The 24141-nt window shown below is 42.3% G+C and overlaps 1 protein-coding gene across 2 annotated transcripts in view; it reads left to right on the top strand.

The window, feature by feature from the left end:
- grik2 (glutamate receptor, ionotropic, kainate 2) overlaps positions 1–24141 on the top strand; it is a gene marked incomplete at both ends in the record, with an annotated part of 369944 nt that overhangs the window by 231164 nt on the left and 114639 nt on the right. For both annotated transcript variants that reach the window (XM_080472373.1, XM_080472374.1), the window contains 2 exons: positions 14469–14675; positions 21952–22175. In XM_080472373.1, the coding sequence (XP_080328499.1) occupies positions 14469–14675; positions 21952–22175 (431 nt within the window). The remainder of the gene's footprint in view (positions 1–14468; positions 14676–21951; positions 22176–24141) is intronic.

Consider the following 24141-nt stretch of genomic DNA (forward strand, 5'->3'; position numbering starts at 1 on the left):
GAAGGAACTGACCGCTCAATCAGACCAAGTCTTTCGGCAAATCCTTCTTTATACTGGCGGAGGTTGCTGAAGCAGTCGTCCTTAAAGTGATTCGCGCACACAAAAATGACCTTACCCACAGATGTGGGTACATTTCTGTGAAAAATAAAACTCAACCAGGCACTTGGAAAAGGTTCTGATGCTGGGAGACGGTGTAACGAAGCTTGTGGGTTACTACATCCAACAACCGAACATTTCGACTTATCCTCTCGTAACTTCGCTTGGACTACAAAATCGTAGCGAGAAACAAAAATGGCGGATTGCTCAAAATGTCGATGTCCTAATTTGGCAGTTCCGCTGAGAATACTGTGACGTCATTGTTCAAAAAACGTAATAGAGAATAGAAAAATCGAAACCGATCGCAAAATATGACCAAAACAGAATATAAAGATATCAACGGAGCACCTGAAGAGACTACTTTGAACTTTTCTGTACTTCTAAACACTCTAAATATACAACAAAATGCATTTAAGGGCTAAAAAAGTGGATTTAGCATGATATGTCCCCTTTAAAAGATATTCAAACGATGTGTTGATTCAAAAGGAGAACAAACTATCAGGAGTACTAGAAGAAGCCTGACTGGTCACAAGGAGAATTGACTATGAAAAGAGAGAGCAGATGATTCAAGAAGACGACTGTAGTGAAGATTAAGTGTTTTACATTTTCTTCATCTAGTAGTTAATATGATGCAGTATTTTGAAGGCACTTTTACAGAGAAACCAACAATTCCACGTGAGCAAGCAGAGGAGACAGTGGAAAGGACAACTGCCTTTAAACAGGAAGGAACCTGCAGAACCAGACTCTGAGGAGGAGACACCTGCAGAACCAGACTCTCAGGAGAAACCTGCAGAACCAGACTCAGAGGAGGAGAAACCTGCAGAACCAGACTCTCAGGAGAAACCTGCAGAACCAGACTCAGAGGAGAAGAAACCTGCAGAACCAGACTCTCAGGAGAAACCTGCAGAACCAGACTCAGAGGAGGAGAAACCTGCAGAACCAGACTCTCAGGAGAAACCTGCAGAACCAGACTCTCAGGAGAAACCTGCAGAACCAGACTCAGAGGAGGAGAAACCTGCAGAACCAGACTCAGAGGAGAAGAAACCTGCAGAACCAGACTCAGAGGAGGAGAAACCTGCAGAACCAGACTCAGAGGAGAAGAAACCTGCAGAACCAGACACTGAGGAGGAGAAACCTGCAGAACCAGACTTGATGGTGCCGTGAGACGTGTGATAGTGACCCTGGAGGGTGAAGCTGAGTTTAGGTCTCTCAGCAGTCTGTAGCAGCTTCACCAGAAAATGGTCCAGGTGTCCTGAACCCGTCCGGACTGTAAGTCTCATTAAAGGGAAAAGTCTTCAGCCGAACCCTAAAAGTAGAGACTGTGTCAGCCTTCCTAACTGAACCTGGGAGCTGGTTCCACATGAGGAGAGACTATTTTAGAGACGATACGACTTTTCTGTAGGAGACGTGAGCATTCTGCAGGAGATGGGACTATACAACAGGAGCCCTGACTTTTCTAGTAGTTAGATTATTTTAAATGAAGAAAAAAGTACTGATACTGCAACATTTCTGTCTGACTACAGTTTAGACCTCTCCATGTGGAGTGAGCATGTTCTCCCTGTGCACGTGGGAATTGTCCTCCAAGGTCAAACTGTCTCTGCGTGTGTGTGACTGTGTCAGGCACAGTAAGTTGGACGGAGCAGTACCAAAGATGATGGATGGACGGAGTTCTACATATTTCATATTTGTGTTTTTCATGAAATCCGTATTAGCTTCACTCTATCTTTATTACCTGTTCATCATGATTTCACATTCAGAAATGCGAACAACCCCACCCCACCCAAGCACCTCTGAATCCATAATAAATTTCACCGTCTCTTTTGCCCTAATGTCCCATTTATTTTTAGTACAGTGCTGGAAATGTGTCGTGTCAAGACAACAATAAATTTTAAGCCGGTGCCACAATTTACTGAAATACTGGACGTCCAGAAGCCTCTAGAGACTGAAGGCATGTCCGATCAGGCTGAAGCAAACTGAGTATAATCGCACTGGGATTTTATTAATGTAACCATGAGATTTTAGATGTTTGCATTAGTTACATTAACTCCACAGCAGAGGTATTTCTTGTAGAAAACCAGCAGCTCCACTTTCGGTTCATCATTTGGAAACATGAATTAATAATGGATTTGCTTCCACTTTGGATCGTCTCAATCAATTATTGGGATTTCTCATTTGCAGGACAGTAGAAGCAGTCATTTAGGATATTTGGTGAGAATAGTGAGGTGACCTTTAGTCTGGAATCAGCTCTCATTACCGTTTGGCTGTCAGTAATCAGGAGAGCTGCTCTGGGATGAGAGCGCAGGCTGACGAGCCGCTGCCAGAGCTCACAGGCCTTCACAATGTGTCACATTCACCAAGAGACAGATGTGGGGAAATAATGAATGAACCAGACCAGTTGCAATAATTACTGGCTAGTAGTGACAAATAAGTACTGTAAAGCATCATTAAGCTAAATGCAGCGCTATCAAACATATGTTGTTAGCGTAACACATCCTGGCGATTATCTGCTGTGTAATGCATCTCATTTTTCTAATATGTCTCCAGAAGCCAGTGTAGCCCCATCATCTGCTCGGCATTAACAGTAATGGAACAGGATGATAATATCACATTAACTATGCATGCAGAACAGACTGTGGATCTTTTTGATGACCTTCACACAGACATTGTTCCACTGCCGTCCAAATACTGGAGTGTCTCTGACCATCACTCATCTCCAAACACTTTACAAAAAGTTTGGACGGAATCATATCTACCAATATGTTGCATTTCCTTTTGTATTACTTAAACTAGCAGTGTTCAAGGACTTACTTACCATCATTTCCAGACTATAAGCCGCAACTTTTTTCACGCGCTTTGGCTTATAAAATGACGCTGCTAATGTATGGATTTTTACAGGTTAACAGGCTTCAGGCCGCCAGATTCTACTTCCGCATGTAGATAAATGCTGTTTTGAGCCTCTGCTTCTCCAAAACTTGCCCTGAAAGTGATATTTCTGCTCTTGGTGGCCTCGTCTTGTGCTGCTCTCCGTGGTCCAGAACTCCAGCAGCTGACGGCCCTGAGGGATGCGTTCAGGTGCATCACGTAAATCCGCCCTGCTGGACTCCGTGGCTGAGAAATCTTCCTCCTCAGGATCACAATCAGCAAATAACTGAAAAAAATACTTTATCAACAGAGAAGAAAACCCTCAGTGATTGTGAATCTCTCTCTCTCTCTCTCTCTCTCTCTCTCTCTCTCTCTCTCTCTCTCTCTGTGGGCTTCTCCGCAGCAGGCGGATGACACACACACACATACACACACACACACACACACACACACACACACACACACACACACACACACACACACACACACACACACACACACACACAGAGTTGTGTGCAGGAAAGACAGATTTGCAGGAATTGATGAAAATATGAGCAATCCCCGTGTTCCCACTTTGAAATTCCTGCCCTGTTACAACCTGGACGACTGCGGCTTGTAGTCAAATGCGTCCTATATGTGTACTATTTTTTTCAAATTTTGCCGGTGCAGCACGTTGGCGCGGCACGTTGTGTGTGGCCGGCTGCTGGAGCTGAGGCAGTGTGGAGCTGGACCCTCCTGCACCACTGTCAGAGAGTAAGTCGCCATCCAAGTTGCGCATCAACTCAGACGGTGGCTCCCACCCACTCCGGGACGTGGTGGTCATGCGGCACACTGAGTGCAGAAGTCGTTTGACAGGAAGTCGTTCCAGCCCGAAGCCAGAGAAACTTTCCAGCTCCTCCATCAGAGCGTCAGGCACTCAGTCAATAGACGAGACCTCTGGACTTGGATCATGCCTGTCAGCATCTTCATAAGCACTTAATTATTTATCATTTATATTCTCCACTAGGCAATATCTTGTACAGTAATCTGTGCTCTCCTCTGGTCTGCATTTACAGTATACTCCACTATTTCTGCATAACTTTTGTTCGCTTGGTAACTTTTAAAAAAATTGATCTAAAGTTTTCTGGCACTTAAACAATTTACTGGATTTTTCCAAGAGTATGCTTTTACATTTTACTGGAGGATGACATCATTTTTAAAGAATAGCCACTTTTCTAATATTTATTGTTGAAGTATTAAGTTAAACATAAGTAATTCATTTTCCATTTACAGACCTGGGGCATGATCCCATTTTACTCTGATGTTCAGGTTGTCAGATTCTTCATGTCTACATTCGGTTGTGACCCCGAATCCTCCGATCTTAGAATCCTTCCTTCCGTCACTTGAAGGACCAAACACAGTGAGACATGTGATCACGCAGCAAAAAGACAACTTAGGGTCTTTTGATTGTGTAAAGAGGCCAAATTAACCACCGGAAGAAGATGTCAAAGCCCCCAGCATGGGATTGAACTTTTTTTTTTTTTTTTTTTTAAAGTGGAGGGCTTCCCACTGCACTTTGTATGTCATACACTGGAAATTGACCAAAGCCGTACAGATTTCTCAGTTTTCTGCCCAAAATCTGCCACAGAGTTTGTCACAATATTCCGGCCCCAGTACTCATACAAGTACAAGTGCTCGTAAGTAAGTATTACTTGCTAAAAACAAACAAACATCTTACATAAAAATATAGACACGTGCCGTGCATATTGCCATATAGGCTATCACCATTTTCCATCTTTTCAATGTTTAATGTTGAAAGGTGAATGCATAAATCTACTGCAATGATGTACTGTATATTTTCATAATTTCCACAGATAATGCCAAAACACATTTAATCTCATATTCTTTGATTGTGACGGTCGTTGAACTCTCTAATGTTAATTAGGTGAAATGTTGGATGGTAAAGCGAAGTGATGTTGCTTTGACAAGATTATCCTGACACATTTCTTGATAAAGCGTTTAACAGTCTAGTTCCACCATCTGAAAGTCAGTAGGACAGCTCCAGTAAATGTCTATTATGAATTCCCAGATTTCCTTCATTTCTCCAGCGTGTGATCCAATAGACGGGCCTCCATTGCACCAGTGCACCCTGGGAGTGCCGGCAGAAGTCGGCTCCATCGCCGCACTGCACGGAATCAATAACACTAAAGTAAATGTTTAAAAATGACTCAAATGAGGCGGCATCGTTTGTTTTCAGCCAGACACTAAATCTATTGTTTCTAATCTGTTGGCGAAGAATAGGCCTGGATTTGTGTTTAAGAGAGTCTGAAGAGAAGTGTGGATGTGCTGTAGCTTTAATTAGGTTTGCTTTCCTCAGATCTTGGGCTGCTCTCCCTCACTACCTCTCTTTAATTAAAGATGCACCATCCTCCGTCTGCAGCCAGCTCGCTGCAGGAGACACGGGGGGGAGTAGGTGTGTCTGGATATACTGAAAAGTTGGTTTATAGGCAATATGCAACAAAAAAACTACTTATTTAATTCTTTTCCTCCATGTTTACTTGGCAAAAGTAGAATTTAAAGACATGTTTCCACTGTTTCATCATTTAGAAACTCTCTCAGATGAGCAAGGGCTTTGGGATGTGAGGTACAAACAGACGTTGTCCTCACTGCAAATAAACGTGGTCTGTACCACTTCCCTTTCTGCACAGCTTTGTCACAACTGTCAAACACGTTGCAAAACACTATTTTTACTCAATAATTGTAAGAAAACTAGACTCTTTCATCCAAAGTATTGTTGGAGATTCAAAAAGATCTGGAGAGATTGCATCAGACAGATCAATCAGATTGCACTGATAAATGTGCACAGCCTGGCAGACTTCAGGAGGCGGTGTATGAGTGTATGATATAAAATATCATGTCGCCACATGGGAAGACTTCAGAAACCCGTTTAACGCACTGTAAATCAAGAAGTGCAAGATCAACATTTACTGTGCCATTTGATGTAAAAATGGCTGAGAATCCACCAGTTTTCAGCTTCTTTCTGGAAAACGTGTGGTCCTCCCTGCTGCTATCATTCCATTAAAAGCATTATCTGTCACGAGTGAACCGAGCCCACAGAATCTGTGACATATGTAGATGTGAATCGGGGCTGTTGCAATATACATTTCATTTTGGTATCAAATTATGATATTGTAACACATCAGGAATGAGCATAATGGAACATTATCTAAATGTCTTCTTCCTCTTCCGTACAAGCCCCTCCCCCTTTTCACAGGCGTTAGTACACAATTATCTCTGTAACACAAGTTTCTAACAAAATGCAAAGAAATGGTATCTTCCAAAGAGGTGTTTACTACAAACCTCTTCACCCAACTTCATCTACTTCCTCCTGAGAAGATAGTTAGGGGCCGTCCACAGGAGGACGCCGGTTTACTTAAACGCACCGTTTTTGGCCGATCATCCACACGAGGCGTTTAAGAAGCCCGAAAAAGTTTTTTTTAACACGGTTCCCAGAGTGGGAAAATTGTAAAATCCGGCTCGGCTGTGAGGCGTGGATGGCAAAGACGATCATCTGTGGAAAAACGATGATGTCATCACCCCAATCACCCCCCACGGCGGTCCACTATGTCATCTAATAACCACAACAATCAGGGACTACAAGCTCCGGTTGACCTGCAGAAGCCCGCAGGAGGAGCGGGACCATAGACCTAGAGAACTCAGAGTTAATAGAGGTTCATGAGCAGGAGTCTACTTCTAAATTTCTAAGTGCTCCATGTCTTCTTCTGCGTTTCTGGGGTGTTTTGTGAGTCACAGCGCCCCTAAAGGCCTGGAATATGTACTACATGCTCTGAAGCCTCGTGTTGAGCCGTCTTCATAGTGAGGTGTGGACGGAACTTTTTTTTAGAACCTCTGGGAGAAAAAAGATCGTTTTGGTTCGTGTGGTTGTGGCCTAAGTTGCATGAAGATTGAACGTTTGTGTTACAGTGAGCGTTTAGCTTTCAAAGGAAATACTCTACTGGGCATCGGTCAGGCCAAGGGATCTGCACTGTTGCACACTGGTGAACAGCTTGCTTTTGGCCAGCAGCAACTCAGCGTATATGAACAGATATCCACAGGGCGGACATGCAAACTCCACACAGAAAAGCACGGTAAGTCTGTAAGTAAACCCAGGCCTTCTTGCTGTGAGGTGAACCACTGCGGCACCATGTGGCCCTGTGATTGTATATGTAATTAGTAATATTAATTTGAGAAACCACCAATTTTAAGCTGTAAATATATTTATACATATTGAATTCTTTGATAAGATGAATTTAAACATGTACATGTTTATACATTAAGCATCAAACATCTACCGGCAATATTATCCAAATATATTTAGATATTCAAATTACACCGCACGTTTACATGTTTGTAAATTTGTATTAAAATTCCTTATTCTCACTTCAGAACAATTGCGAGTACGTTCAAAGACGACAATTCATTCGTGACTAAGCAACATCGTGAAGAAAACAGAACAAAATATTAAATGTGCTTACTCTTACCCTTGAAACAATTTCTATTTTTACCAGAGAAAGAATATAAAAACTCACTGACCTTGGTGAAAGTGAAGAAAAAAATGTTGATAAAAGTTAAGAGTATGTGCATGTCAAAAGTTTCTACAAAAAAATTGCCAAGATGAAAGTGCAGTGCAACTCATAAAGAAAAGTCTGGTTTGAAATAAACTGAACAAGTGACACTGTCCTACATGTGTACATCTTCTCATCAGTCTTTTTAGGATTATTTTCTATTGCACTCACACTGTTCAACAACAACGGGCTGTTTGCAGTCTCATTGGGCAACGTGAGTCATATTTAGTGTTTCAGTGTGCACTAATGTGATTATTGAGGCCTTACCGCATGTGAATAACAGCCACAGATCAGCACTGCTCAAATCAAACCAGGCCATTAAATATTCTTTTTAGCTGAGTCTCCTTTTGAAGCTTAAATTCATAAAAACAGCCAATTTGTTAAAGTCTCTGCCGGACAGCGCCAGCTGAAGCTCACCAAACACACATATTGCAAATATTATTGCATAATTTCAATGAGGAATGACTGACAAATAATCACATTTTGGGGAAGTATAACATGAATGAAACTGTTACAGACTTGCCTCCTTTTGTAACGCGCCATTTAACCGACGCTCCAAAATTACATGTAAAAAAAAAGCTGTCAGGCACAGTATTTTGTGAAATGTGTGAAAAGAGGAAATTAGCATTTCCAGGTCCACAGATAGAAGATAAGAGCTTTTGTAATGTTCACAAAGAAAAGGCAGGTATTGCTGGCTGCTCCAGTGAGAGGTGCTCTTTGTTTACGTGCCCAGCGACTGTTTATGATAATTACCACCGTCCCCAGTTGACAGGAGGTGAGAGGTCACAAGTGGCTAATGGGCTCACAATAGCTTCTTTGTGCTCGACATGCTGCAACAGTTGTTCCTCCAGTTAACATGGCAGCAAAGAGACACAGAGAGGAAACGCTCCAATAATACAGAGAGACGGTAAATCATGACGGTGCGTTTTTTCAGCTGGGAAATCCCAACTCCTAATAACAAGACGAAAGATCTTATCATCACACACACAGGCTTCTGGTTAAAGTCAATATTATCAGGGCTTGTTGAATGCACACAATATGGAAATACATTTATAGCTACAACCTCTTTGATAGTTTAAAGAAGTTTTCCGTTTTATTCTTAACTGTAATAACAAAGCAGCGAGTAAAGGCACCGCGACACACAAGCGTGGCGATGCCTTTGGTCTTTTCTCTAACTCGGTGGTCCTACGTCGTACTGTGGGACCAGTTCAGGGACAGCATCATCACTGCATCACATGTGTTAGTGCAGTGAGAGACTCAAAACATGGAGGACCGGGTTCGACACGGCTCCTCCAGAACCCACTGACACAACAAGGTGAAAATGCATCAAATTTGCATTATTGTTTGTGAAAGGTTTTGCATTTACACTGCAATGCACATAGAAAAGGCAGAATTGTGGAAAATTGTACCAAATACATTGTAATGAACAATGCCAAGTCCACAGACACTCTAGTGGACAGACCACTAAGTTGGATTGTTATTACGGTGACTGCCAGAATAAAAGTACCAAGTCCCAGGAGAATATAGAACTGAGAATCAAAACACACTTTGTTCTGATTGTCTGTCTACTGAGCATGAGCACAACTACCAGTTACTACAGCTGTAGTGTGCATGCGCAGTAGTAGCCGATACGGATCAGAGCGTTTTCAAGAAGTGACAGCGAGTACTGTTGTCATGTAAACCAAAACGTGACGACAGTTTTGGTTTTCACTTTTGAAAATGTGTAAATGAAGTCTATTTTCACTCACAACTAAACTAATGACACTTCTTTTACTGTAACTGTGTTTTGCAACTCTGAAACAGTAATCACTTAAATAGATCAGTGTGAAGGTACAGTGATGTTGAATTTATTTACGTGTTGCTCAGCAATTGGTTTGAGTCGCCTCTGTGGTTTGGTGTCAACAAGCAAATCTTTCCATGTGGAATGGAGCATGACGAGAACTTCTGTTGGAGGAATTCATCGGTGTCCCGATGCTCACTCCTCGTCTGTTGGTTATTTCACAAGAATTCTTAGTTTGTTCAGTATCGCTTCTGAAGGCCTGTTGTGACAGAAAAGCAGAGATTTCAAAGAGAGTTTGTTGTTGTTCAGTTAAGGCTAATTCATACTCCATGAGAGCAGGAGGAAGGTTTGGCACTCCCGGGTCATGCTGAACATGAAATCATTTTCTTGGGCCCGCTCCATCCGTCAGAAGAAACTTTGCTCGGCTGTGCCAACCATCTGGGCCGAAGTATCCTGTCGAAGGTCTGCAGGGTGGTCCAGCAAACTCTTGTGTGATTAGTCAGATTTTTCTTGTTTACTTCCGCATTCCGCCACAAGTCCACTACAGCGCCTTTTGTGTTGCTGCACTGCCGTTTGCTGCACACGCGCTCCAGCTCGCTAATGAGTACCAGTCATGTTTTAATGACGTTTAGCACGTGTGAGCCCCGAAGCTCGTTAGCATGTCGCTTGGATCCGAGTTTAGGTGATGCTCCTGAACGCATCACTCAGGACTGTCAGCTGCAGGTAAAACGGTTCAGACCGTTAAAACCGAGCCAACATTGCAGCTCAGACACAAACTTTCTCTTTTATTACTTTTTTTCCCTCTTTTATTACGGAAACAGTTCAGCTAAATGTATTTCTGAAAACATTTGAAGCGAGAAATAAGCTGTGCAGTTAAAAAGTTAAAACGCAGGGGGGCGTGGTCTGTGAGTTTGACAGCTTCATCTTGGAGTATAAAATGTCCTGCCGAATAAGAATATTGTTCGGCAGCTGGCTGACGTCACTGCCGATCTTTCGTCTTGTTCTTATGGGTCTATGCACAGGCTTTGACAATGACTGTGATGAAACGTGGATTGTTTAATCCACGTTTCATTGCTGAACATGTGGAGATTGCACATTATTATCAGCGTTTTCTTCAGCTTGGGCCAACAATATGATGTGATTGAGAGCCTTCGGAGTCAGAACAGTTTTTGCTCTTGCAACAGGGAGAGACCTGGAGTCTCCTCCTGTTGTCTTCTCCGTCAGAAGTTGGCATGGCTGCAGTACACGACCGGGGGGGAATGCTCAAAGAGAGAGAGAAGAGAGAGAAGAGAGGTTGGGGGGGGGGGGGGGGTAACATACAATACCTTTGTTGTGCTACATATATTATTTGCAGTTATCACACTGATCCAAATACTTTACAACTGTTATTAGAATAAACCAGCCTGAGCAGCTCTATCTAGACATTAGCAGCATTTTCTTCGACTTGCGTCATGGTGTCATCACTTTTAACATCAAATGCTCGCCAGAGAAAACTGACCTGCCGTTGACCTGTTTGCTTTTGCGTGGAATCTTTTATTTTCAGGTGTTTTTTGTGAGCTTGAGATTCAGTTACATCAAAGAGGCGTTTTGAAACAAAGTGGACACATCGATTCAAATGCACCTCAGCTGGAAGGCGATGCAGTCCAAAAACAGTTCGGCGTCACGTTGCAGAGGAGCACGCGTCAGTCGTGAGTTTGATTTAGAGCTTTCCTCTTTGAGCAGAGCTCGAGTTGGACACACAATAAACGAATAAGCCTAAAGTCAGTATGTTCAAGAGTGAAAGGATGAAAAACTCCTTTGTAGAGACAACCTTCCTCTTTCTACACTCCTGATGCTGGGGATATCAAGGAGTGTTGTCCTTCTGCACAGTCATAAAGGTCCATAGAATGCTACCTGTGCACATTTGATTAAAACACACACACACACACACCCACACACCCACACACACTGGAAGCAGTGTTTTAGTTACCATGGTGATGGTGAGGAGAGGAAAACACTACCTTGGGTTGTTAGATGGTGCAATGAATTGAAAAACAAAAAGCTTCTGTATGTGTGGACGTCGCCTCCTCAAGGAATCCTCGCATCCTGTGCATCGATGTCATGGACCTACTTTTGTATGTTTCCAGTCATGGAGCGCAGTTTGTGCTAAACAGCACAGAAAGAGGTTACGTTTCACTTGCTTTCACCTTCAGCTACAACACGGCGGTACACAGGAATCCCAGTGTATGTCTTGACATTGCAGGCGCTTTGGTATTGATCTTTACGTGGACGGCACTTGCTGCTCTTTCATCAAGATTACATCAGTATCCCGGCTGTCCTGCAGCTGCTGAGCTATACTGTAGTACATATAACATATTATGTACTGCGCTGTGTCAGCAATGATCAGATTGATAGCTGCGGTGTTGTTAAAGGGAGGTTACTGCCGCTCATTGGAGCCCGTCCCTGCTTTGAGGGAGGAATAGAAGGCAGCTCAAGGATGAACATACACAAATAAAAGATAACAGTGACAACCATCAAGGCAATACTGAAAATAAAAGGTCTAGATTTGTTATTTGTTTACCATCATTTCACAGAAGGTTGTGCTTCAGAGTTGAAATGTCTATAGTAAACATTGTGAAGGACGGACATTATCGTCTGAATCAACAACTTCTGTAGAAAATGACTGTGATCTCTCAGGCTGCACAATATAACACAGATGTATTGTTATCTCTTCATCCGCTTATGCAATATACATATTGCCAAAGAATGAACTGTGACCAATTATGTGTCCATGCACTGTGCAATCAAGCTCTGCAAATTCAAAATGACTGAACTGTATTGAAAGAAAACTGTGATTAACTTTTCAATTATCTAATTACTGATTGAAACTTTTTGATTAACTGACGGAGAAAGAACACAGTTATTTGGGAGAACAACTCTCAAAGCACAGAGACATTCACATCATCTTTTGAATGTACAAATCTATCATAAATCATAACATTATTGCAATACTTTTAATAGCCTTGATAACATGTACTACAAAATGTAGTTTTAAAAACTGAACAAGTTAGGTCTCGGATCATGTTGCACGAACACCACCTTCAACCTCATCCTGTCTCATATAAAGTCTCTGACTTTTAACAAAACAATTATCGTCATGTTTTCACAAGAAATTATGGTGAAAATTAATTTGGATTTTAATATTAATATTTACATTTATATTCACATACACTTACAAAACAACGGTGATTGCTGCTATACAAGGTGCTCCGTCCATCCACAGAGAGTCACTTTGCTCAAGGGCACTGTGACATATTTACAGGGGAGATGGGGAATGAAACCTGCAGCTGATTGAGAGAATTGTCACTGTACGTACTGAGCTCCAGTGATCCTATCGTATGACTGCTGTATCATCACAGTGAAATCATATGTGGACAATGTTTTCGGAAGTTGGAGATGTTTTCTGTCTCTACAAGGACATAACAGGAGAAAACACTGCAGAAAGAACATCTTTAATCCAGAGGTTGTAACAGGTCAAATCAGGATATATTTACTGTCAGCTGCCTCATATGAGAACGTCTTGGGTTGGCCTTTGAGTTTGCATGTTCTCCTGGTTATCTCCCAGAGTCGAAAAACAAGCAATTGAGGTTTATTGACTCTGCATTTGCCCATAATGTCCATCTCTGTGTGTATCGTGTCTTTGCTGATATTCAGCTTGGATGTGTTCTACAGAGGATGGATGGATGCCTACTTGATCCAGTTCAAAGGTCATAGTCATGATTAACAGCTTCATACATGAGAGCTGAGGCCTGAATCCTGACCACAGATTACCCCGGGTGAAGACGGGCAGTAAAACTAGCCAGCAGACTTTATTTGCCTCCAGATGGACTGTGATTTAGCATAGAGCTAAACATTTAGCACCGTGCTGGAGGTTTTCATGATATTGTGTCGGCGGACACGAGTACCACGTTTTCATGGAAGGATATCAAGTTTTTAGATTCACCTTTTGATTACAAGTATCAATAAAACCGTCACGCTGCTCTCCCTTTTTTTATGTCTCTCGCAATAATTTTCTATCATCACAATACTGCACGGTGAAATCATTACGGCCGACATCTGTCTACTACAGCCATGACACAGCAAATTTATGACATCCTGTAAAAGCAATTGTTCGTCTGGTCGCTTTTTTTTTTTTTCTCTTTTCTTCTCCCGGGCAAACAACCAACGGACTACATTCTGTTAACACTCCCGCCAGTGAAATGTGCTAAAGCTGTTAGCAATCTTTAATGAATTTTTTTTTCTTTTTGTTTCGGTCGTGGCACAGTTATATGATAAACAACACCTGCTTGGCGATATATTTTGGGATTTATTTGTCTGAGAGAGACAAGGGAGTCGTAGAAATGAGGGACGTGCTGTGAGAATGAGCGTCTAAGGCTAACAAAGACAGATGGCACACGGAGCAGAGGTAGAGGGGGGGGGGGGGGGGGTGGAGGAGGAAGCGTGGAGGAGAAGGACGCGGCGAGGAGATGCTCAGTAGGCGGGAGCGGCAAAAGGAAACAGTCTGAAAAGAGACATTAGTAATCTCCCCAGCTGTTGGGGTTGAACAGGGGATGTGCGAGCTCTTGCTCTCTCTTTTTGTGTCTGTCTATCAGCATCTCTTATCTGATTGACAAAGCATGGTGGTGGTGGCGGTGGTGGTGGTGGCTGTAGCGGTGGCAGTGGCGGTGGCGGTGGTGGCGGTGGCTGTAGCGGTGGCAGTGGCGGTGGCGGTGGCGGTGGCTTCCTGGAAGATGGTACGGGCTCAGCGCCAGCACGCTGCGCCTGAGAGGAGCAGTCATTGATATGGAGGGATTATCTCTTATTATGGTCATGCCTCACTTTGCACCCAGCCGACTTCACATCACAGCACCGGGACTGCTGGCACACACACACACACACACACACACACACACACACACACACACACACACACACACACACACACACACACACACACACACACACACACACGCAATACAAAGCAACAGTTTTGCCTATCTCAGGTATCAGACACACACCGTCGTCGGCCTTATCACTGAGTAACACCCCCCCCACCCTCCACTCCCCCCTCCACCCCCACCCCCACCCCCACCCCACCCCCTCAACAGGAGGAACCCTACGTGATGTTCAAGAAGTCCGACAAGCCGCTGTACGGGAACGACCGCTTTGAGGGCTACTGCATCGACCTGCTGAGAGAGCTGGCCAACATCCTGGGCTTCACCTACGAGGTTCGCCTGGTGGAGGACGGGCGGTACGGCGCCCAGGACGAGAACACGGGCCAGTGGAACGGCATGGTGAAGGAACTGATAGACCACGTGAGTTCAATGAGCACGACTTCAACACGTTTAACAAGACAACTGAATCTTCTCCACATATTTTGAGTGTGAGGGCATGGCGGCTGCCATGTGGTTTTTCTTTTCTAATAATCAAATGTGTCCGTTAGGATTATTACACAGAGAGAGAAACTTTCAAACCAAAGGTTTAGAAGAGTCACAGTGACATGGGAAGATAAATATTTGCACAAATGCATTTATATTAAAGCTTTCTTCACCGGGGGGAATTAAAAACAAATGTCAGAAATACTTCACTATTTTTTTTTACCGCCACTGTTTATTGCATAAAGCTGCAGGAAACTTTTATTTTGACATTAACCATTGAAATGATTAGTCAATTAATGAGCTACATAATCACTAAAGGCCTTTTTTTTTTTTTTTTAACAACTCAATCAATTTAAGATACAAAATTTAAATACAAAGTGTTCCCCAGGTAACAGCACTGAACAAAATGAAAGATAAAATCTGGTTCCCCATTCATAAAGAATATTTAAACACGTTAATACAAATGACAGGAAAGCTCTTAATGTGGGGAACATTTGGTGGTCAGTAGAGTTGGTCACAATTTATTTCTAGTGATGAGTTCCAGAATCTGCAGGTGGTCTGAGATGAGGCTCACTCTGACTGGGTAAATGTTCCAGGGACGGGCAGAAAACACTCCTTACTTCAATCCACCCACAGAGAAGTTACTCTGTTTTACAATGTGTTTTGTAATGTGGAGAAAATCTCAGTTTTCAGGCTGATACACTCTTAATGTCAGGCACGGGAGGAACACTTCTCCGTAAAAAATAATGTGCTTTTTTGAAATGTACCCAGAATATAAAAAGGTTCCATGCATTGCTGACATGACAGAAAACCACTTGTGTTCTTACAGTCAGTGTAACATGGCTGAAAATACCACTGAGTGCTCCTGCACACGTGCACTGCAGAGACACGATGGAGGGAACATGCTTCACTCAGCTGTGAGACGACGATGAGTCGGATATTAAATTTACAAATTCTTATTTATTTACGGAGCATTTCAACAATGAATAACGGACACAGTTTAGGATGTATCACAGCAGAGAGACGTGCGTTAGTCTGAATGGCAGATGGTTTGTAATGTGATTGACTGTCTAAAGTAGAAATTCTAATTTAATTAAATTTAATTCTATTTCTATTGCACCAAATACAACACAGTCATTTCACTGCACTTTTACAGAGAATAACCAACAATTCTACATTTGAAACGTATTTGATTACTTTTTCAAAATGCAGAAAACCTAAAATATTTATGACAAAAGTCCAATAAAGGGTTAGTTTATATATAAATCTGACAAATTGATGATGATGTACACATTTACAATGTCAACAATAATAACTATCAATGCTTGGAATCTATTGAAATGCAGGTTTTAGTTTTAGGTTGTGGTCCAACAACATGATGGAATAAGCAGGTTCATTATGAAGACAGTTCTCTTTCAGTGTTTACATCAGGGGTTTCAAACCTAAGACCCAGGGACCAAAAGGCTCCAGTCTGGCCAAACCGCCAAGCAAATAGTAAAAAATGGAAACATTGATTTATTTATTTTTTTTAACATATTTCTTAAAACACAACGCTGAGGCCCGAGCTGAGCTCTCCTGATGCTCTATGAAAGCAGCTCTGTGGTGGCTATCAAACAGCCTCAGAGCCGTGCTGTCACGGAGAGTCGGTAAAAACTCCCAGGATGCAACAGCTTCAGGAGAAGATTCTGGACTTTTCACTGGATTTTCACCAGAAGGTTTCATTAAAATTGGCGTTATGTTGAGATTGGAGTCATTTTCAGTAGTAAATGTTTCAGTTTGTAAAAATGTCAACATTTTCATTACGTATACTCTGCACCACAGCAAAGAGACGCTTTAAAGTTTAAATGTAATGGTAATTATGACACTTTTTACTGGCAGACATTATTATTATTTTTAAATGATAACTTTCTGAGGCCCAGTCGTTTCATAGCTGTCTGTCATGGCTCAAACTGGGAAGACATGATGAGACGATGAAAAATGGTCAACACTTTCATGGTGGACATTATGTGACAGAGCCTCTCCGACAGTGCTGTGTGCCGAGTTAAATGCATCTGTGGGATTATTGCAGTGGTACTTTAACCAGCAGAAAGATATTTAGTGTTGCTTTCCGTCAGCCTCTTACTCTCTTTTTAATTTAGTCCCTGTAAATGGTTTGCAGCTGTGAGCGGCTCTTATATTTCCTTGGTACTCTGTGGGACTACAGCACACTCATGCATTAGCAGAGCACTCAATATAAAGTGGTCTTCAGTCTCCATGCCAGAATATCTTAATTCTATCTCTTCTCCACATACTACTTGTGCAAGGGTTATTGAGTTTCAAACTGTGCTGTGAATTCATGAGTTGTGTGGCGTGAATTAGGTTCGTTTTAAAGGTGATGTCCAACTTTTGGCTTCAATCGGGGACCAGAGGACAACTTGAGCTGTGAATCACTTTCCGAGACAAAATTCAAAAGACAATGATTCAAGTGAAAGCGCATCAATTTTCCATTTTCATTTCAGAAATTGTTTGTGTTTACATGGCCACGTTTTGAAAGCGATGTCTGTTCACACGGAAACAGCAGGAACGTAGTGAGCATGCCAGGCCACCAGATGGCGCTGTTGGTTATTTGTCCTATGAAACCACACACACATGCATACAGAGAACAATACGATATAGAAATTTAAAATGGGAAAACACAAATATTTGTATGGAGAGACGAACAAGTCTGGAACATTTTCGAAACGTTCCACCAAAGAAGTCGTTTTCAAAAAGTTGTGTTTTCAGTGTCTATGAGCACCATTGTCATGTAAACAGATATCCAAAACGCGAGGAAAGCTTTAGTTTTCATTTGAAAAGTCTTTAGTGTGAACAGGGCTTTAAACTCTAAATGAGACTGTTGCTTTTGTTTTTGCATGTCGGGGAGAGTTTGTGTGTCTTTAGCTTCACTGCAACATTTTGGACCGTTACCGGGGGTCCACAGCTTTTCTTATAGGTGATCTAGAAGAGGACACAAAGACAAATAGTTGGGTACCATTGATTTCAGAAGACTTTGTCCATTTGTGGCTGTGTGACCTGTAATGTGCTTCACCCAGCAAGAAAACCCAGACGCACTCCACAAGGAGCCTCTATCCTCTTTACCGTCTGACCAGAACCAAACCAAGAGCAGAATAACACGTGTGTGCAAAGGAAACTGTCTCTCACTACAGCGGCTTGTCGCCGTGTGCAACAGAGGAATTCCTGCCAATGTTTTTCACTGTGTTGTAAAACACACCCCAGAAGCAGTTGATGAGGTCTCAGATGGTTAGAAAACCATCCCAATAGTCCACTCAGAACATTCAGGTCAGCTCATGGCAGTGTTGGTAGTTTGTGGTAGTATTTTATTGCACGTTGAACTAAAAGTCTGCTTTTGTCAGCACGATAAAACCACTGCATGAGTGTGAGCACAGAAACGATTATTGTGTCTGTTCACATTTCTTCCCCACATGAGTTTCAGCTGGTGTGTTGACCAAGTGGATTCTTTGCCCATTCCCAACCTGGTATCAATCTACATGGTCTCAGCACTTAGCAAGCTTTTAAAAATATGTCATTTAACTTTCAAAGATGTATCGTTAACATTGACTCTACTTAGTCAGAAAGGTTTCTACATTCAGTTTATGCAGTGCTTTGGTACATATTGATGGTACATGTATGTGTTATAACAGTGTTTCTACCGAGTTCAGACAAACACATGCAGACACTGTAACACTGACACACAATGTCAGCTCATGTACATCTGCTCATCGATGAAGCTTCATGGTTTGTTCTACAACTGATACAAACAATAACACACCTGAGATAGATCGGCCCGTTTTAACAGCCATTGAGGGAACACGTCTCCATTTGTATCAACTTGGTAGACATATAGTAATAGTATATATGACCTCAATAACGTTTCTCATGCCTGTGATGAACAATGACGTTGTAGAAATAGCTTTCTTAGATTTTGACAACATTTTGAAAATGATGTTCGTTTTCGCAGAAATGGCAGAAACACTGAACACGTGCTAACTAGTGAACCTACGTTTTTGCGTATGTTCACTAGTTAGCACTGTTGGTTGTTTTTGTAATGAAACCACACGCACACTGAAACAGAGAGCAATGAGCTCTGAACACTGAGAGGACATGGACATTCTAGTGGACAGACCGAGTTGGATTGTTATGATGGTGACTGCCAAAATAAAAGTACCAAGTTCCTGGAGAATATGGACTGGGAGTCTGGAGGCCACTCCCGTTGTTATCGTCCATATTCTCGTGCATGTGCAGAAGAACTATTTCCACACCTCAATCTCGTTTGTTTTCAGAAAGGGTGAAGACTGAAGTTCACAGTTAAAGTGAACCAGTTCATCAGGCTGTTTGGTACATCTCGAAGTGCCAGTATTCACGATGCACTGCATTGCTTTTATTGTTGGATTGAAATTTTGCTCAATATTATTTATGAATCAGATAAAACCTGCAAATTCTGTTCTTTAACCAGTATTGATGGAGAATGTGTGTTAAAAACAAGGATACTGGTTACCACAGTAAAGCTGAAGTTTTTCAAATCTCAAAGAAACATGCTTCCAAAATGCGTAATGACAATTATGTGAAAGCAGCTGAGTTCATATCAAGTGTTCCTGCTGGTATTAAAGAATCACAGGATGAACAGCGAGTTACTTCTGCTCTCTCTCTTCCCCTCTTTATGTTTGTCCGTGCAAAGAGGTTTCATGGCTTTCTAAAGTGTGTTTTGCTCTATTATCGGTCAAAATTCTCCATCGGAAATGTCCAAGAATGAGATGTAATGAGGAGTATTACACAAAGATCCAGCTACAGCGAGAGGAAAGAGAGAAAACAGGGGAAGTAACAACCGACACAATTTGAGAGTACAGTGATGCGAGGAGAGCAGAGGTTCTGTCGTGAGTTGTTTTCCCCCACAGAGCTTATTAAAACACACACACACACACACACACATACACACACACACACACACACACACGCACACACACACACACAGTCTGCTCACAGTCTAGATCATTACACCCAACAAAGTCTCAGTTAGGATAAACTGCAGGGGCAGAAAAATAGCCTTCGCTGCACAGGCGCCGCATGGCCGATCGTCAATATCTGACCTCATTAGAAGCAGCGCCCACGAGGGGTCAAGTCTCCCTCAACTCACACACACTTGTCTTCCTTCTTCTGTTCTTGATCAGCGCTGTGATTGGCTGTTGTGACAGATAGTCTGGTGTTTTCGCGGGTGAAGGGCTCAATCCTCAATCCTCCAGCAAGAAAAAACACCGGCCCTGGGTTTTCCCCACTTCTTTGCGTGAGGCTGGACTGAGATGGTCCAGGCTCCGGAAGATGGTTAAACATGAAGGAACGAGAAACCCGAACAAGTCAGAACAGTTCTGTCAGGAGAAATTAGTGATTACCGGTTTCGAAGCGAAACAATGTGGATGTATCGTGACCTGCAGTGTGCAGTCCTTCACAGAGATGCTCCTTGTCTGAGACTTTTCATGTATTGCCGCTTCCTGTGATGATGTATGGCAACCTTCCTGAGACAAAAGAGGAGACATCTTTGAGAAATGAACCACTTGACCTTGCTACGAATGTTTAGCATCTATAGTCACAATGCGACCGGAGATTTATTGACTGTCAACAACACAACAAGCTTAGCTTTTTACCCAAGATATGAGAACATGACTTTCCTGAGCTTGTGAAATCACTTCACGTTGTCTCTGGCTTGAAGACAGGATCATGGCACATACAGTATGTGATTATACTCACACTGTGAATTGTAAACTGAATGTAGAGGTTAACCTCTCAGTTAACAGACAGAGATAGAATGAGAGCTCAGTTTTTTCTACGTGTAAAACAGCTAAAACTGTAATAGATTAGCTCAAGTATAAATGTGTTGGGAACAGTACAACAATGAGTACCCACCTTTAGCTGCTTGCCGACACCGAGTACCGATATGAGTACTTATTAAATGCCATATAGCCTAATTCATACTCAGTACGCAAACAATATGTGAAGGTTATGCATTGCAGCGAACCACCTCTAGCAGCCTTGAAGGCTCCTGTATACTACTGGTATACTATGTGTACTACAGTACACATAGGGCAGTGTGTAGCGTCTATCTACACACCGTCCTACGTTTACTGTAGACTACAGACCGTTCATGAGTGTGTCAGTCATACTTTAGTCATGTTGAGCATCGCTGGTGTTTGAGCCCTGAAACTCTTTAACATGTAGCATGTAGCATGTAGCATGTAGCACAGCTCAGAGTAAAATCCTCCTGATCCACTGACAGTTAAACTGCTGAGCGACACTGGGCTAATTCTGCTGGTCCAAATGTCTCTGCTGATGAAGTTGCTGGTGATGTACGAACTATCGTTCTCCTCCTCTCCATATTTCGGCAGAAAATAATTTACATTCTGTCTTACGTTTGTCATTCTCTCTAATTTAAAGAATCTCTAAACCACTGACATTGTTGGTCTTCTCTTGTTTCCTGCTGCTGAAGTGGCTGACCGATGAAGTCCTGTAGTACCCGTCAGTTGTATCGGGGATCCGCTACGAGTACGAGTACTCCGTGCGGTATCAGTGTCGGTCCATGCCTAGAAATTTCCACTGTAATATGACATTTTCTGGTAGTTGCATCTGATTTATATTTTCTGCAGGGAGCTGCAGAGGGAACACAGTGTTTCCTCATCAGTTAGACTGACTTAAATTATCCTCAGGTATAATGCTGGCTACATATAATTTACCTGAAAATACTTCACTGTATCTGCATGTACTCATATTGTGATTGTGTTACCAAGAGAAGAGCATAGTAATACAGTGTACGCAACAAATAAGGAATATAATTATGTGGTCATAAACACTGTGGGAACCTTTCAGTTCATATGTATAAATGTAAAAATAAAGGTTTTCATTGATATTGATATTTGTGCACATGTTTATTCCTGTGCTATCCCAGTCATTACAACAGGAGGAAGCAGGAAAATATACGCTTTGATTTAAGTTCAGCAGAGAAAAAAGGTGAATTTAATAGCTGTGGGTAGAGAAAGAGAAGGAGTACATAAAATGTCTTGCTAAGTGCCTTGGGACAGACTCTGTAGTGTGTAAAGACCCTGTTCTCTTAATTTGATTGCCTCTAAATGCTTCCTGTGCGTGTAACTTACGGCCTATCGCTCTTCTTTTTTATGTTTGCTGTTGACAGAGAGCTGATCTGGCAGTGGCTCCTCTCGCCATCACATACGTGCGCGAGAAGGTTATCGACTTCTCCAAGCCCTTCATGACGCTGGGTATAAGTATACTGTACCGCAAGCCCAACGGGACCAACCCTGGGGTCTTCTCCTTCCTCAACCCCCTCTCGCCCGATATCTGGATGTATATTCTGCTGGCTTACTTGGGTGTCAGTTGTGTGCTGTTTGTCATAGCCAGGTAACATGTCGCTCCCCAGCGATCACAGCTTCCACACACACACACAGCAGTCAGACACACTGCCATCACTCAGCCTCGCCCATCCAACTAACAAACGGGCTCATCTCCGTGATTACAGCTCCGACTCGTACAGTAGAAGCCTGCTACTCACTGACAGTGCTGACACTAATCAATGCTCATGTGCTGAAGCTCAGACTCATCGTGAACTCGCGCCACAAAGGGTCACATGGACACACACACACACACACACACACACACACACCCACACACACACACACACACACACACATCTGATCACACTTTTATCAAGTTTTATGAAAACACAAGCGTGTAGATGGAGATGTTGCAGACCGATCAGCCGTTTTGGGTTTGTGTGCTTGTGGGAAGGTTGTGCACCCATACGTGTGTGTGTGTGTGTGTGTGTGTGTGTGTGTGTGTGTGTGTGTGTGTGTGTGTGTGTGTGTGTGTGTGTGTGTGTGTGTGTGTGTGTGTGTGGAGCTCAATGTGGACGGCTGCCGCCCCCCTCTCCTGCCTTCCCCTCACTGTCTCCAGTGTCTCAGAGCTCATGCTGTCTTTTCTTCCCTCTCTCTTCCTTCACCTTGCTTCAAACTGTGGCTGGGTTTTATCTTTCACTGGCTCCAATTATGATCATTATTCTCCCTGTTTGTTTGCTCTGAGCTGCATCAAACACTGCCCAGCCTTTGTTTTTGGAAGCACATCCAAACTGCTCCTGTACTGTTCTGTATTACACTGCATTAACGTTTCCTTAAGTGGCTCTCGTACGACCGGACATCCTGTTCCCTTATTGCTCTTGAATTCTGCCATACGGTTCTTGAAAAAGCATTAACTCTGTTCAAAGAACCAAACCTGAGCAGGACGTACTGAGTTCAAATACACTGTGCTCCACGTGTGCTTGTGGAGAGTTTCTGAGAATGTTTGAATTTTAATTTTTTTTTATTGGGGAATCAGATTTTTATCTTGGAACACACCAGAGGAAGAATGAATGAATGATGCAAAAAAGAAAAAGAAAAGAGGTTCTGATTTGTAAGGCAATATTCTATTTTAAAATTGCGTAAATTATAGGAGGATTTCTGACTCAACTCAATGAATGATAGAAAAGGTTTTAGATTTGGGGTTTCAAACATAAGACCTGCGGGCCAAAGCTGCTCCACCAAACCACAAAGCAAACTGTAAAAAAAAATCTATTTTCTATTTCTATTTTTAGACTTTGGATTGTGTGTTTTTTTTTTTTTTTAATTATCCTGTATAGTAACAGTAGCATTGTGGTAAATGTTGTATTAATTCTTTTTTTTTTGGTGAAAATATAGACATTTTCATCATAAATCATCTGTGAGACGACAAAGAAAAGTTTAAAATTGAATAAGTCATCACTTGGTTTTCTCACATATCCAGTCCCCCTTAAATTGTCTTCAAATCAATTCTTAAAAATGATCAGGTAAAAGAAAATCGAACATAGAGCTTGTTCTGAGCATTTTTCCATACTGTAACTTTCTCTCGCTAGAGTGCATGAGAGATTTTAACTGGTATGGATGTTAGGCGGTTGATTGGCCGCAGGAACTATCAATCACTGCTGTAGCATAGCAGTCCTTTGCTCACACGGTAAATTTAAATAAAAAACGACCCTGGATCCATTTACAAACATTCACTGTGCCGAGCAGCGCACCCCGGAGATTTAAAATGAAAAGCAGGTTTATTTGTAAATCACATGGGGTTGAAAGTTTACACTAGTCCTGTTAGTGGTTAGTGGCTGACCGCTAAATTTACCAGAGGTGAGTTCATGATATCAGCGTCCTGTGTTGACAACAACACAGGAGCAAAATCTAAATCTCCCGTTTTGGGGTGCGCCCCCTTGTGGGCTATTCTGGTTTTAACAAAGAGCCCAAACAAAAACAATCAGTCACTTTCAAACTTCAGATTTTCAGGAAAGTTTCAACTGATGTCCAAA

The sequence above is a fragment of the Lipophrys pholis genome, assembly GCF_963383615.2.
Source record: "Lipophrys pholis genome assembly, chromosome: 9".
NCBI lineage: Eukaryota > Metazoa > Chordata > Actinopteri > Blenniiformes > Blenniidae > Lipophrys > Lipophrys pholis.